This window comes from Lepisosteus oculatus, chromosome 2, assembly GCF_040954835.1.
Source record: "Lepisosteus oculatus isolate fLepOcu1 chromosome 2, fLepOcu1.hap2, whole genome shotgun sequence".
NCBI lineage: Eukaryota > Metazoa > Chordata > Actinopteri > Semionotiformes > Lepisosteidae > Lepisosteus > Lepisosteus oculatus.
Window position 1 is genome coordinate 4,429,914 of NC_090697.1, and position 15,840 is coordinate 4,445,753.

At 36.2% G+C, this 15,840-nt stretch overlaps 1 protein-coding gene across 1 annotated transcript; it reads right to left on the minus strand.

Moving 5' to 3' along the window:
- Nucleotides 1-11,496: 11,496 nt before the first annotated feature.
- LOC138225486 (trace amine-associated receptor 13c-like) lies at nucleotides 11,497-12,498 on the minus strand. The gene has a single exon (XM_069185737.1). It carries the CDS (start codon nucleotides 12,496-12,498, stop codon nucleotides 11,497-11,499), a length of 1,002 nt encoding a protein of 333 aa, XP_069041838.1.
- Nucleotides 12,499-15,840: the final 3,342 nt, after the last annotated feature.

Below are 15,840 nucleotides of genomic sequence, written 5' to 3' on the forward strand. Positions count from 1 at the left end.
TCAAAGCAATACAGTAGATGTACAAACAGTTAAAAGGACCACAGATTTCAAAGTAAATACCCAACACTGATTGTACCCATCTGTCATGGTAATAAAGCACCTTGAATTGAATTGAATTGAGAGAGAGGGGGGGGAGGGCGAGTGAGAGAGCACAGCCAGGACAATCAAATAAGATACACTCCATAGACATTCACAACAGCGACATATCATAAAACGTTTGCACATATTGTTCAATTATTACTTGTTTTTCAGGAAGTTAAAAAAACACTTGAATTGCTTATCCAGTCTCTCGAAATACAATTATTTTTCAAGCAATGCAACTAACGTCGGGCAACGTGTTTTTTTTAATCCAACATTGAGAGCCACATCTTAAATCTTGTCAGTCAGCTCTTTTTTCTCTATTTGAATTGTTGCGATTCAAACAACTTGGGATAACAAGTGGTCTCAAAGTTACCGAGCTCACAGAGCTTCATCAACAGATGACAATTTCCTTAGTCCTTCCTTAGTCTTTCTGAAATTGTCAGATTATGAGTGAATAAAAGCATTTTATTAAAAACACAAGTGTTTGTTTGGGAGCTATATTATGTATTTTTCATATGTAAGATATAGTGATGTGTTCCTGCTTACACATCGCACGACTTTAAAAGCTAGAAAAACAGGTTTCGATTCACATTATCTGGCGAGCCTTGTTTTGTCATAGGACAGCACACTCTCTCTCGCTTGCCCTAAACAGACAATATACAGGGAGGAGGGCAAGGCATTATATGATAATATATGAATTCCATCAAGTCAGGCACCTGTGAATTTGCAGTATTCCCAGAAAGAGCCGCATCCCATCTACTGTTCCTCCAGAAAGCTTATGCAAAAGTGAAGGAATTAAATATGGAATTAATATGGAATTTAACCGGTTTCACAGGTATTTTCAAAGTAGAAGGGGGTGAGATTTCCAGCGAAAGACAACCCCCCCTCCATCCAAAACCCAGTAAGTACTGTACTAACTAGTTAAGAAAGCTAGGCTCCTCAATGAAATCGCTTTAACATGCTAATGCGTTGGTGTAACAGTCCGGGCGTGGTATTGAAAATACCTGTGAAACTGGTTTAATTCGCCACAGCCAGCACTCCCACAGAGAGGGAGGTTGTACTTGCAGTGCATCGGTATAGATGGGAAAGCCAGAGCCGAGTCAAGTCTAGCCATGTGTGAGTCTAGTCTCACAGAGCTTTAACAGCAGATGACAGCTTGTGAGTTAGATTAAGAATGAATAAAAACATTTCATTAATAACGCCTTTGATTTGTCTGGGTGCTGACAAAGTAAAAAACAATTACTTTTTGACAATGAAGAACTGTGTGTGTCTCTCTCTGCTGGCGTTTGTAATCGTTTTTATTTTTAAATACATTTTAGCAAAGTAATGTACCATAAAAGTGTTGTGAGACATATTTGGGTTAACATGTTCAGTGTTCAGTGTGTGGTAATTTGTTTGGTGCAAGTGAAGTTTTATTTAAAATCTGACCCAGGGAAAAGTGTGGTGTGGACGGCTGAGGAGAGAATGCAGGCTCGCGCTGTGTCCGTTATTCTTTTTGTCTTTTTGAGCCAGTGAAAGCTCTGTTGTCCTTCACATGAATGCCTGAATCATTGTACCGAACCCAGGATTTTACAGTATTTTTTCTTTAAAATACCAATAACAGCAACATACAGTTTACATAAGATGTTGATGTTCCAAAATTAATATCGTTTATGACCTTTATGACCTTCGTTATGCTCTTCGTTTATGTCTAAGCTGGAACACATCATTATATCTCATTTTGTATTTCTTTTAATAAAAATCGTTTTCCCAGCCTAACAGTATTGTTGTTATTGTTTTTATCCTGTAAAGCGCTTTGAGTAGCCACCTTTAAAGGAGCCATATACAATCTTGGCTGCATCTCTGATCAGTCTTCTCCTTGTCTGAGCTGAAAGTTTAGAGGGACGGCCAGATCTTGGTAGATTTGCAGTGGTCTGATACTCCTTCCATTTCAAGATGATCGCTTGCACAGTGCTCCTTGGGATGTTTGAAGCTTGGGAAATCTTTTTGTATCCAAATCCGGCTTTAAACTTCTCCACAACGGTATTACGGACCTGCCTGGTGTGTTCCTTGGTCTTCATGATGCTCTCTGCGCTTTCAACAGAACCTTGAGACTATCACAGAGCAGGTGCATTTATACAGAGACTTGATTACACACAGGTGGATTCTATTTATCACCATCAGTCATTTAGGACAACATTGGATCATTCAGAGATCCTCGCTGAACTTCTGGAGTGAGTTTGCTGCACTGAAAGTAAAGGGGCCGAATAATTTTGCACGCCCCACTTTTCATTTTTTTATTAGTTAAAAAAGTTTCAAAAATCCAATAGATTTCGTTCCACTTCACAATTGTGTCCCACTTGTTGGTGATTCTTCACATAAAATAAAAAATTTATATCTTTATGTTTGAAGCCTGAAATGTGGCAAAAGGTTGAAAAGTTCAAGGGGGCCGAATACTTTCGCAAGGCACTGTATTTGGGTTAACATGTTCAGTGTTCAGTGTGTGGTAATTTGTTTGGTGCAAGTGAAGTTTTATTTAAAATCTGACCCAGGGAAAAGTGTGGTGTGGACGGCTGAGGAGAGAATGCAGGCTCGCGCTGTGTCCGTTATTCTTTTTGTCTTTTTGAGCCAGTGAAAGCTCTGTTGTCCTTCACATGAATGCCTGAATCATTGTACCGAACCCAGGATTTTACAGTATTTTTTCTTTAAAATACCAATAACAGCAACATACAGTTTACATAAGATGTTGATGTTCCAAAATTAATATCGTTTATGACCTTTATGACCTTCGTTATGCTCTTCGTTTATGTCTAAGCTGGAACACATCATTATATCTCATTTTGTATTTCTTTTAATAAAAATCGTTTTCCCAGCCTAACAGTATTGTTGTTATTGTTTTTATCCTGTAAAGCGCTTTGAGTAGCCACCTTTAAAGGAGCCATATACAATAAAGTTCATTATTATTACTATTGTTAATTTGCTGGACAGAGAGGAAAACATTATTACGCAGAAGACAATGATAGCGATTTACGTTGCATTGTGCATTGTGCTGCTGTAATACAGTTTTAAATAATTAAAAGTCAAAACAGTATCAGCTTTATTTATAGGTTTTAAATAAAGGCGATTTAAACACAATTTAAATCAATATAAATGTTTATATTGTAACGCATAGGTGACTATTCATTGTAATTAAAATGACTTAAATTCGATCATGTTGTGATATTTAGAAATATAAATTTGTTTGGTGCGAGTGAAGTTTTATTTAATCTCTGACCCAGGGAAATGTTTTATTTTTTCAAAGAAATGTTTGTTAAAAAAAAGTCATGGCTTCGGCTGGATTCGAACACGCAACGTGTGATGTAGGAGTCAGGAACCTAACCCACAGCGCCGCTGGCAATGTCACATGAAAAGCGTTGAAAAAGCCTTACAAACATTATCAACAGACATCGTACATCGTGTACTTTTCTTGTGTTGCGGTACATGAATATAATTATATCGTTATTAATTTCTTTAGATACGCAATTCCATATTATATTCCCTTTTAATCAAATTCTAAAAGTATGCTTGTTGACTCAAGTATCACGTTAGTTAAAGACTTCGATGCTTAAAATGTTTAGGGAGAAATGGAATACTGGTGTGTATGTTTTCTTTAAAGTACCGAGACCAGCCATATATTGTATGTTTATGTTCCAAAATTAATATCGTTTATGGCCTTCACACGCGTTACAGTATGCTCCTATTCTTTTTATGCTCAGCTACTAAGATTTCCCTTTAGTGGTAATTTAAATCTTTCTACAACCGACAAACGGACCACGAGTGCCCCTGTCGGTCAGCCAATCACGTACCGCGGTATTTTGTGCGAGGCCATAGCCAATTACCTCCGGTACATGTCTACACCGCGCACTTTGAATGGTTGCATCTGTAAACATTCAAACATTCACAAAGCATCTCATTCTTTCATGTTGTTGTCCCTCATTAAATGGAAGTACTTAAGTGACGTTCAGGAAGGATAAAGACAGCAATACAATTTCACCCAACTGTTTCTAATCATAATCATCTTTGATTATTAGCTATATACTGTATGTCTAACATTAATACCTCTTTTCACATTAGTCCCATGCATCCCTCCTTCCATTTTATCTCCACGGTACAGCTACCTTTCAGTTAACTCCTTTCTGAATGTGTCCAATGGCCTGGGGGCTACTATCCTATCTAAAATACTCAAAACATTCACAAAGCATTTGATTCTTGTTGTCATATAATGTAACACCCAAGTAAGCCCAAGCTCACAGTCCCTGGAAGTTTGACAACTGACAAGTGACTTCCAGCTAGGGTCCCAGTCCAGATGGGTCCTTTTTTGAGTAGTAGACTATAAGATACAGATGTTGGGAGCTTCACTATTGCAGGTGTCAAACATGGAGCCACTTTATGATGTCCTGGTTTGTTTCAGTACATATTTTGAAACAGTCTGAAACAGTCACATCTCAGATGCAGTTATTAAGACAGGAGACCAACGTTGTGGCACTGTTATTGTCTGTTCTAGGCAAGAGAAAGATTAAGAAAAATCATTTTTTACAAGCATTGAATACCTATCTTAATAATTACCCCTACTGATGCAATGATGACAGGAAGCATTGTGCTGTAATTGGTGTTATCTTTCATATGAGATGTTAAACTGGATTTGTGATTGTTTGTGGTCAATAAAGTGTTCATGGGAGTATTTCTTAGAACAGGTGGGTAGCTGTGTCAGCATGCGTAGGCTGCAAAGGAACAAGTAATAGGTTGTTACCTTTTGAGAGGTTGTAAAGGTTGTCACCTCTTGATTGGTCTATTTCTATCCCCTGCTCCCGCCTCTCACTCCTCGTCTTTCCCAGCCTTTGTTCTCCCGCTACATTACCTTTCCCTACTGCCTTGTCTCTCTCACACCTGAAGAAGGCTCCACGGCCGAAATGTTGTGTTTTCTTTCTTCTTTTTTTCAGCATGGAATAAACCTATTACTTGTTTCTTAGAACAGGTGTGCTAATCCCAGATCACTCATTAAAGTTATGTAAAGCAGCTTCTGAATTTAGTTTCATATTGGCGTAAATTGAATCTAAATGTAACTTACTGTCTAAAACAGCATTATGAAATGTATATATATAATGTATTGTTACAAATAAGAAAATGTAAAACACAGAGCAGGCTAATCAATAATTATAGTAAATAATTAAAACCCTCAGTTGTCAAAGATATGCCACAAATATAAACGAGTGGCTGGTACAGTTAGTGGCACCTGACTTCTTTCTTCTATTGCACAACTGTAAGAGTAATACATGAGAGGGAAACTAGTTGCTAAACTAATTGCTACACAACATACAATATAAAAGTTATCCTATCTTCAAAACAGCATGATTCAGAGGCCTGTGTTTTGAGCTGCACAGAAAAACCAAGACTGCTAACCCAGTACTCAGAAATCCTATATAAATATGAAAGAATATGACAAGAATGCATTTGTACCTTAACCATACCCATGATTTTTCATTCCTCCTACCGAAAACAAAAATGTCTCCATATCATAATACTACCACAGAGCATACAGTAAATTATATTGAAATGAGAGTGCATTTCAGGCTAGTGTAAGGTTTGGGTTACAAGAACCCTTAAATGTTGACTCCAGTTATAAATCTATTTGCATATTAAATGAGAAAATTAAGAGAGTTTCACAGTAGAATAGGTTTTCTGACAACTTTTGATCTGACTCAGTTTTGGACTACAATTACTGAAAGGAGCAATATACAATACATTTTAAGCAGCCAAAAGTGTCAAAAAGAAAGTTGAAGATGGGAGCAAATTATCACTAGTCCTAAACTTGACTTACAGTGTAAAATACAAAATACAGTGTTAAAAATATCAAAGTAGAGTGGGAATGCTAACCCTAACCCAAGCTGGAGTCTCAAGAGAGCAATTGTGAAATCTGACTCTGAAGCCCTCCAATAATCATATCTGAAAATGTTCCTCAAACCTAAAACATATGTGTCTAAAACAATCAAAAAATGAAACAAAACCTTGGAAATGCATCTTCTTCATTAATCTTCCTCAGGCAAATTTTAAATAGGCTACAAAATGCTATATACAGCACAATGTATTGAAATGAGTGTGTATTTCAGGCCAGTGTAGGACAAGAAGCCTTTAACGTTGACTCCAGTTATACAGTAATTTTCTTGAGAAGAGGGTCAAATAGAAGTAGTAAACACATTTTTATGTGTTTCCACAAACTCATCTGCTAATACAGCTGCTTGCTCAATGAAATAAGCTGCAATACAGTCAAGCAGACAAATGTTGAATTCTTTAGGCAGAAGTAGCTGTTTGATTTGTTAAAATCAGCTACTTTGCAAGCAGTTCATGACTTATGAAGAGGTACCCCTTTATCCTTTGCACTCTAAACAAAAGTTTTCTTTTTTTCATAATGTCAAAGCCTTTACTTTAACAGTATGCCTCATGGACTAATTCATAGTATAATTAAAACAAAACACCCACTGGACACATTCTGATCTGATATGAAGTAGGGTTAATAACTTCTGTTTTAAAACATTGGTTTTAAGATTTGAATCTCTTGTAACTGTTAATACAATGGTGAATATAATTCTGGTTCTACTGTTTATTGTCTAATATTGCGATTGTTATTCATGTGTGTTATACCTGTGATGTGGTTGTTGAGTTACTCAGGTTCAGTCTTTGCGTTTTCACATTGAAAAAATATGCATGTGCTGTGTTGATGTTATTGCTTTTACAGTAAATCAAATATGCATTTTTATTAATTTAAATCGCACTTTCTTATCTCCCAATTTTCCACACATGCAATTCACATGAAGTCATATCACCAGATATACCGAAACAGTAGAGTACACATCAGTGTATGATACCATATACAGTAGTTTTAAAGCCACTACAGTGTAGTATTTGTGAATATTTGTTTTTATAATTAAAATATAGTAAAAGTGTTTCCTGATTACTTGTTGATTAAATCTACTTTGAGAGAAAATATTAATTATTTTAACGCATATGTAAACCTGAAAGAAGCACATCACATTCACAACAAGTTACTGTATAATAATAAACTCTTTCTTTATACCGTATATCCGACTGAGTATTTTTGTTTTTGTAAAACAGTCATATTTTCTTTTTAAAAATTAATTTAATATTTTAAATACTGTAATATACAGTATGAATTAAACAAAGGTCTAGACACTATACAACTTCTATAGCTGGAAAAAAAGTGTCCCAAAGGGGTCAGCATAGATCGGGATTTAAAACCAATCCTTTTCTGGTGACAGCCCAAATGCTTCCACAAGCCTTGTTAAGCATTTGCTGTGCCACCTGGCAGTTTTACAAAAGAGTGCAGTCCGACAACTGAATATTTTTCGAGTGCTGCAGTAGGGTGTGATGACATGTGTACACCACACTCTGCTGCTTTATCCGGTGTGCATTCTGCATGGCTGGAACTGGAATTGGAAAACAAAATGAGTGTTACAGAGTGTTTTCAGTACTGTATATGTAGATAGAGATAGATAGATAAGACTTTATTAATCCCGTAGGGAAATTGATGTGTTATAGCAGTCCAGCCCAAGACAAACAAAAAAAAAAACTCAGAATAGTTATAAAACAAAAGACAACAAAATAAATATAAAAAAAAATTAAAAACAATTAAAATAAATACATAGGTGTGTGCAAAATGTGATGATCGTAGTCACTGTAAAAACAATTAAATACAGTATGTGCAAAATGTGCATAGGTTTATACAGACAAAGTGTAGTACACTTGATTTGAGTATGTGTAGATGTTTGAATCTGCGATGCACATATCGCTAATTTGATCTTGGCTCTGTGATTATCTTATCCAAGCAGTATAGCTCATTTGATCAATTTCTATTAGAGTTCACAGGGGTGAGGGATGTACTCTTTGCCTGATTGTTGCCAAATGTACAGTAGGGCACCACAGTGCAGTGAGCAAGTGCTGTTTTTAGGCAACACATACTGTAGTGGCAGTTTCCAACGGAGTCCTCTGGTTCATGTCTCTCTGGACATTTGAAGAAATCTATTGACTAAATTTTATGGTACCAATGAGAATATTGAAAACATTCATACTCATATTCTACTCAAGGTCTGTTCTATTAAAGGACTTCAGCCACATAAAGCATCTGGCTGCTCTTTTTTACACTGATTCAATAGCAGTAATATCTTCTCTATATCATTGTGACATAACTTGCACACACACCTCTAAATGAGGTTTCCCTAGTGTATTATACTATTTTAATATAACATAATGTTATGAGTTCAGTGGTTATAAAATCTAGGATTTGCAGTTCCCAGTGCCTAAAAATGAATAGATTAATAGAATTCAGGTGGTTGCCCTGATTGAGGATCAAAGAGGACTGTCTTGTGATTTACCGTGTTTTTTCTTAATAAATAATATTTTTGTGTTTTATGTGATGTATGTGAATGTCCAATATGTCACATTATCATCAATCATGCCAGCAAGTGAACTGACTTAAACTGACTGAACTGAATTGATCAAACATTCAGATCACAGATAAACAGCATAAGACGACACAGGAGAGGTAGGAAGGAGAGAGAAGACAGGAAAGAGTAGAGAAGGAAAAAAAAGTGAGAGACAGACTAATGATTGTGTCAGGTGAGAGGACCTCGATCAGATCACAGTTAGTGACTGTATTCTGAATAAGTTATTTTTCTAACTTGTTTAAGACAGCGGCAAAAAAATCTGATTCCCTTTATTGATGAATCCCCTGGCTAAAAATATTCTGTCTTAGTTGGTGATGCATTTTAGAATATGGAGACAGATTCCTATTAGCTATTGGCTTTCCAGGTTATAGGAAGGAACATTTAGCATTGGGTTGTATTCTTTAGGACAAACAGTATTTCTCTGGTTTAGGTATTATATAGGATTTCAATTAAGGTTTTGTTAAGTTTTCTGTTGTTGTTGTTAATTGTAGATAAATATTTTTTTTTTGTGCTAGATGCCTCTGATTTATTATTGTTAAAAACAAATCACCAGGGCATGATGGTATTTTCTTAGTCATTCTTAAGAAAATGTGGACTGATATTTGTAGACCTATAGTCAGAATATTTTATCTCTCATTTAGAATTGGAATAGTACCCACACATTGGAAAATTGCAAATGTAACATCAATCCACATAAACAGAGATAAGACTGAATCTGGAAATTACAGACCAATCAGTCTTGTCTGTTACTGGTAAAGTAAAATGACAGTTATGGATAAAATAGGATAATACAAGGACAATATAAGAGACAATCTAAATGGGATTATAAAGGGAAAGTGTTGTCCAACCTGATATAATTTTCAAACAAAGCAAGAAGGACATAGGATGACACTAAAGTGCAGTGATATAGTTCTATTTCCAGAAAGTATTTGATGCTTAGTACTTTGCCTGCCTGAAGAAACCAGAACTATCACGTTCTCCCCAATACACCGACACAAAATTCAAACATAGAGGTAAGTGCTGGCTGGTTAAGCTGTGGTTTAGCCAGAAACTGTCAGGACATGCATGTAACAAATGAAAAGTGCATATGACACAGGCTTGAACTTGTTTGAACAAGTGGATTTGATGTGCAGTGCATGTATGATGAGAGTGATGTAATGTAGAACAGTTGGCTAAACTAGCAGCTAGCTGCATTAGCAGGAGCTTGAAGCTCTGTAATGGGAAGTGGAAATTCTGCAGAAGAGTAGTTTGGCCAGAGTACTACTAGAAGAGTAGGTTGGCAATTGGATTCTAAGAGGCAGTCAAAATGTTTAAAAAATAAATTAATTTGTTATATTTATTTAACCCTGATAGAGTTCTCTTGCCAGAGTATTATATTCTTTATGTAAATTTTCCAATAGTTTTTTATAAAAATGTCTTCATTAAAGATTAAGTATCAAACGGAAGAGAGTACACATTTGCGTTTATGTTTTTATTTAGGTTGACTGAAGTCAATACAGAAAATGGGTAAACATTCAAATTGGGGTGATATAGTTAGTAGAGTATCACAGGAATCTGTAAAAATCATTGCTCTTTCATATTGATATTAATATTTTAGATTCTAAATGGATAGACAAATGAAGTGTGTTACATGCCACTATAAAATAAACTGTGATAGAAGCTGCACATGAAAAATATTAAGTTAATTATGTGAGTCATCACATCACGTATACATAATTTCATCTAGACAATGTAAGTAATAAACGGTTAACAAAATGTTACAACAGTTAAAAAAAAGTACATGAAAAAAAAAAGTAAATGAATTGAAGAATTATGTCAATATTCAATTTCAATGTAAATTAGATGCAGTTTGGGGTGAGATTTTGTATTGCCATACTGTAATTAGTAATGCCCCAGTAGATACATTTTAAAGAAGAAATTTTAAACAAGGTGGAGGTTACTTTCTGAATTACAATAACAAAAATATATCTGTTTGTATCTGGTGTATATGTTTTGAAGAGATCCACTTATAAAAAGATAATTGCACCCACACAATGCCCCAGGCAACGTCACAATTAGTAAATTCACAATTAACATGCATAAACATGCATGATGCATAAAATGTTAAAGGCGGAATACTGCTGTTATATTTAGATACCACTCTCATCTATTGTATACACAGTGGTTATATATTACATTATACTTTTTATTGAATTTATATTTATAGCTACCAAAATTTCTCTTAAGTTGTAAAATTCCTTCATTAATATTCCATATTAAGTGGAATGTTTAAATGATCCTAGGGTCACACCTTCCCCCTTCTCTCAACAACCAACTCATTTCCTTCTAATCCTCTATTGCTTGGCAAGTTTTGAATTCTCACCTCTCTTCACCTCTCTTAACTTCACACCACCCAAGTGGCCTCCCTCCTGCTCCCGCCTCCTCTACACTCCCGGCTTTTGTTCTCCTATGATACATCCACTACTGACTTCCCTCTCTTTCTCACAGCCGAAGAAGGCTCCACAGCTGAAACGGTGTGTTACTTTTCTTCTCTTTTCAGTATGCATACAGGAAGATTAGGGCTGGAAACCCCTAATGGGTTAATAAACATTTAATACTGTATTGAAATACCTGAAAACCACTCGCAGCTGCAGTGATTCACTGCATCACCTGGCAGTTTTCCAGAGTAGTGCAGTCCTGCGTTTATTAGAAAAAAGAAAAACACCTTGAATGGCTGCTGTCAAGGATACCACGGTGCCTACAGCACTATACCGAATGACACCTTGAACATTCTAGGTGGCTGCATCTGCATGTCTTTGGACTGTGGAAGAAAATCAGTTCACCCAGAGGAAATCCATCTGAAGTTGGGGAGAACATTCAAACTTCATACAGATCTTTCAGTGATGAATTAATTCATGTTAGACTTTAATTTCAAATTATGGATAGTAGCAGTACATAATTAAAAGTGTTCAGGATATACATTGATCAGAGATGATGCTGTATTAAAAATTTTAAGTGTTATAATTAGTTTCACAGACTTTTGAAACCAGGGGTATAACAGAGCATAAATAATAGGATTGAGAGAAGAATTAAAATATACCAACCAATCTAGAAAATTAATATCCACTGAAGAAGAAGATACAATCTCATCAGATTTAACAAAACTGAACACGTAATATGGAGTCAAACACATGAGAAAAACAAAAATTACAATTCCTAAGGTTCTGGCAGCTTTTCTTTCAGATTTAGAAGAAATTGTATGTTTCCATTTTTGAGAAGAATGTAAGTGTTCCTTCACCAAACAAGTAACTTTTGCATGCCTTCGAGCTACAATAAAAATTTTTCCATATAATGATAATATCACGGTGCATGGAAGGATAAATACAAAAACTACGTCAGCTATTCCCCAGGTTTCACTGATCAGAAATCTACATTGTCCGAAACAAATATTTGTTTTGTCTGAACCATTGATATTTCCATTGAAATAAACGAGTGCCAAATTGTATAAGACTGCAAAGAACCACGTAAACAAAATGAGGGACCATGTTATATTAACTGTTACTTTGTTGGAATATAGTAAAGGGTCACACACAGCAAAATAGCGGTCAATAGCAATACAGACAACATTATAAACTGAAACAACAGCTATGATACAACCAACTGTGTTGTAAAATATGCAGTACATTTCCCCAAAAAACCAACAGGTCTCTATTAATAGAATTAAGCAGAAGGGCAACACAGTTGTTCCTACTAGAAAGTCTGCCACAGCCAGAGAGAGCAGGAGAAAGTTGGTTGGTGTGTGGAGCTGCTTGAAGTGAGAGATAGAAATAATCACCACCAAGTTTCCACACACTGTCAGCATCACCACTGCCACTGCTGAAATATACATCACCACATAAACACCTGGAGATCGGACTTCCTTCAGGCAGGATGAGTTGCTATCCTCAAAGCAATACTGCATAGCTTGAGATTGTGTTACTTCCATTGAACTGAATTGCAAAACAAATAAAATGTTGACCGACTCAGTCCTATCAGATTCATCCTATCAGAATGTTATTGTCTTCAAAAACTCATAAAGTTTTCAAAGATAGATTTAAATGATGATGACACTTAAATAAATACTTACTGGCCCCAGAAGAGATGACTGTTCTGTGTTGTTAATTACACCTGTTGTCCTGGGGTTTTGTGAGGAGCCAGGAGAGCAGCCCGAATCCTCAGAGTGCAGGGAGACCGAACTGAAAAGGATAGTAAACAAAAAAGCTTGATAGAACTTTAAGTGAAACTGAATAAATGATACACAATAAGGTGAATAAGAGATCTGATCTTCTAAACAAAAAAGGTAATACAATGTAAATATAATTAGCAAAACTAAAGTAGAAAGAAATCATGCACAGTCTCTGTGTCTTAGTGCTGATTTTGTTCAGAACTTCAACATGTGAGATATGCTCATGTCACTGACTTTCATGGAAAATAATGTGCGTCAAAGAAAAAAATGCCAGGCTCTTGAGTGGCTGAACTAACAAGGTTGTTTGAATTTATGGTTCACATATTGTTAATTTGAGATTGTCATCTTTCATTATCTAATTCAGTTAGACAATGTGCAGACTGTGTAGAACAATTTATCAAGTGCTATTAATGTCACGCCCTCTGCAGCCAGAGGGCGCTCCTTCTCTGTCCTGTCCCTAGTTTCTGGTCTGCTGTCCTTCCTGTCCCTCTCTTTCCCTTGGGCTATATATTTCCGGGTGTTGCACTCTGTCCTGGCTCAGCAGTGATGTTCGGATGTCCTGAGACCCGCTAGCACCACGGCGCCCCACGTCCGCTCCCTGAGGGCATGGGTTTCTATACGGCATTCCTGAACTCTTTGCACTAATGAGCCCGGGCCTTTTTCCCGTCTCGCCGCTACGCATATGGGTCTTTTTCCGCTCTCCTGCTCCCCACGGTTAGTCCCTTTGGACGTCCGTGACAATTAAAGCTTGCAGAGGTCAGTCAGTGCTGCAATTACAGTTGTGAGAAAAACGTTTGTGAACCCTTTGGAATCATCTGTGTTCTTGCATTATTTGCTCCCAAAATGTGATCTGATTGTCATCTAAGTCATAGCAATAGATAAACACAATCTGATTAAACAAATAACACAACCAACAATTGTACTTTTTCTTGTCTATATTGAACACATTCCTCCCCACTGATCGCTGATGTGTGGTGAGCGTTCTGGCCCACTATGGCTGCTGTCGCATCATCCAGGTGGATGCTGCACACTGGTGGTGGTGGAGGGGAGTCCCCGTTACCTGTAAAGCACTTTGAGTGGAGTGTCCAGAAAAGCGCTATATAAGTGTAAGCAATTATTATTATTATTATTATTATTATTATTATAAACATTCACTGTCTATGCTGGAAAAAGTATGTGTAACTCTAGAATAATGGCCTCTATTACAGTTGGTAGAGGAGTTGATTGCCATATGTACAGATGCAGCCATTCAAAGTGCGTGGTACACACACGTACCGGAGGTAATTGGCTATGGCATCGCGCATTGAGACACACGATGACGCGCGGTACCGCGGTACGTGATTGGTTGACCGACAGGGGCACTCGTGGTCCGTTGGTCTGTCGTAGAAAGATTTACAGTAAACGTCTTTATTGTGCCCGTTGTAGTATTGAATATTTATATGGAATTTTACCACTGAAGGGAAATCTTAGTACCTGAGCATAAAAAGAATAGGAGCATACTGCAACGCGTGTAAAGGCCATAAACGATATTAATTTTGGAACTTAAACATACAGTATATGGCTGGTCTCGGTACTTTAAAGAAAACATACACACCAGTATTCCATTTCTCCCTAAACATTTTAAGCATCAAAGTCTTAACTAACTAACGTGATACTGGAGTCAACAAGCATACTTTTAGAATTTGATTAAAAGGGAATATAATATGGAATCGCGTATCTAAAGAAATTAATAACGATATAATTATATTCATGTTGCAAAAAAACTGCAACGGACATAAAAACTCCCTTGCTTTTAACAGAGCGTTCCATAATTTCTAACTACGAAAATTATTTAAACTGCGACACTTATCATTCAACCAGAGCTCAAAATATCACAAGGATCCTCTAGAGCACAGCAAAGACTGTATTAAAAGAATCGCGTATCTCAAGAAATCAATAAGATATAATTATATTTGTGTACTGCGACAGGGCTGTGTAGGGCTGTTTCACCTCTGTCTTCATGTGACTCTATTCAAAAGCCATTTAGCAAAGAGGGGATGAGAAGAGTGACAGACTAGTATACAGTACAGTACTTTAGATCTTTTTTTCTGAACCGGGGAAAATCTGATCATGTTTCTCTATAACAATAATAAAAACATTATTTTACATATCACCTTTATGTGATATCACCTTAAGGACAGCACATACAAAGGTTAATTCCACAATGGACCACGCAAAGAAATTTAAAATAGTCTTCTTTAGGTGTGAGGGCAGGAGTGGATCGCAGCAGGCATAATCGGCAAATTAGGAAAATAATTATTAATTTCTTTACAAAGCATTGAAACAGATGTACATATATCAGTAGAAAGTCTTATACTACTGTTTGAGTTAGAGTATATGAATATAATTATATCATTATTAATTTCTTTAGAGACGCGATACCATATTATATTCCCTATTAATAAAATTCTAAAAGTATGCTTGTTGACTCCAGTATCACGTTAGTTAAAGACTTCGATGCTTAAAATGTTCAGGGAGAAATGGAATACTGGTGTGTATGTTTTCTTTAAAGTACCGAGACCAGCCATATACTGTATGTTTAAGTTCCAAAATTAATATCGTTTATGGTCTTCACATGCGTTGCAGTATGCTCCTATTCTTTTTATGCTCAGGCACTAAGATTTCCCTTCAGTGGTAAAATTCCATATAAATATTCAATACTTAAACGGGCACAGTTAAGACATTAAATATACATATACATACTGTATACAGTACAGTTTGCATACGGTAATATGTTTATGTTCCTAAATCAATCTCTTTTATGAGCATGTGAAAGGCATGGTGAATCGATTCTCAAAAATTACTGTACTTTGCATGATTGGAAACAAATGCGTGATTGCGAAATGCTGTGGTGTTACTTTTACAAAGATGGTCAATGAAAAAAAGAATGTGGACCAGGGCAATACTTTGAGTTTACACTTACAGCTTGTCCAAGGTCATTCATTATTAATACTATTAGTAATATCTTCGTTAAAGACTTTGATGGCCACAGCTCAAACATGAGAGGTTGAGCTTAATTAGCTCCACCTTGCGGAAATT

Bases quoted from the DNA above. Each gene is read 5' to 3' on its own strand.
- LOC138225486 (XM_069185737.1), bottom strand. From the start codon at position 12,498: ATGCAGTATTGCTTTGAGGATAGCAACTCATCCTGCCTGAAGGAAGTC.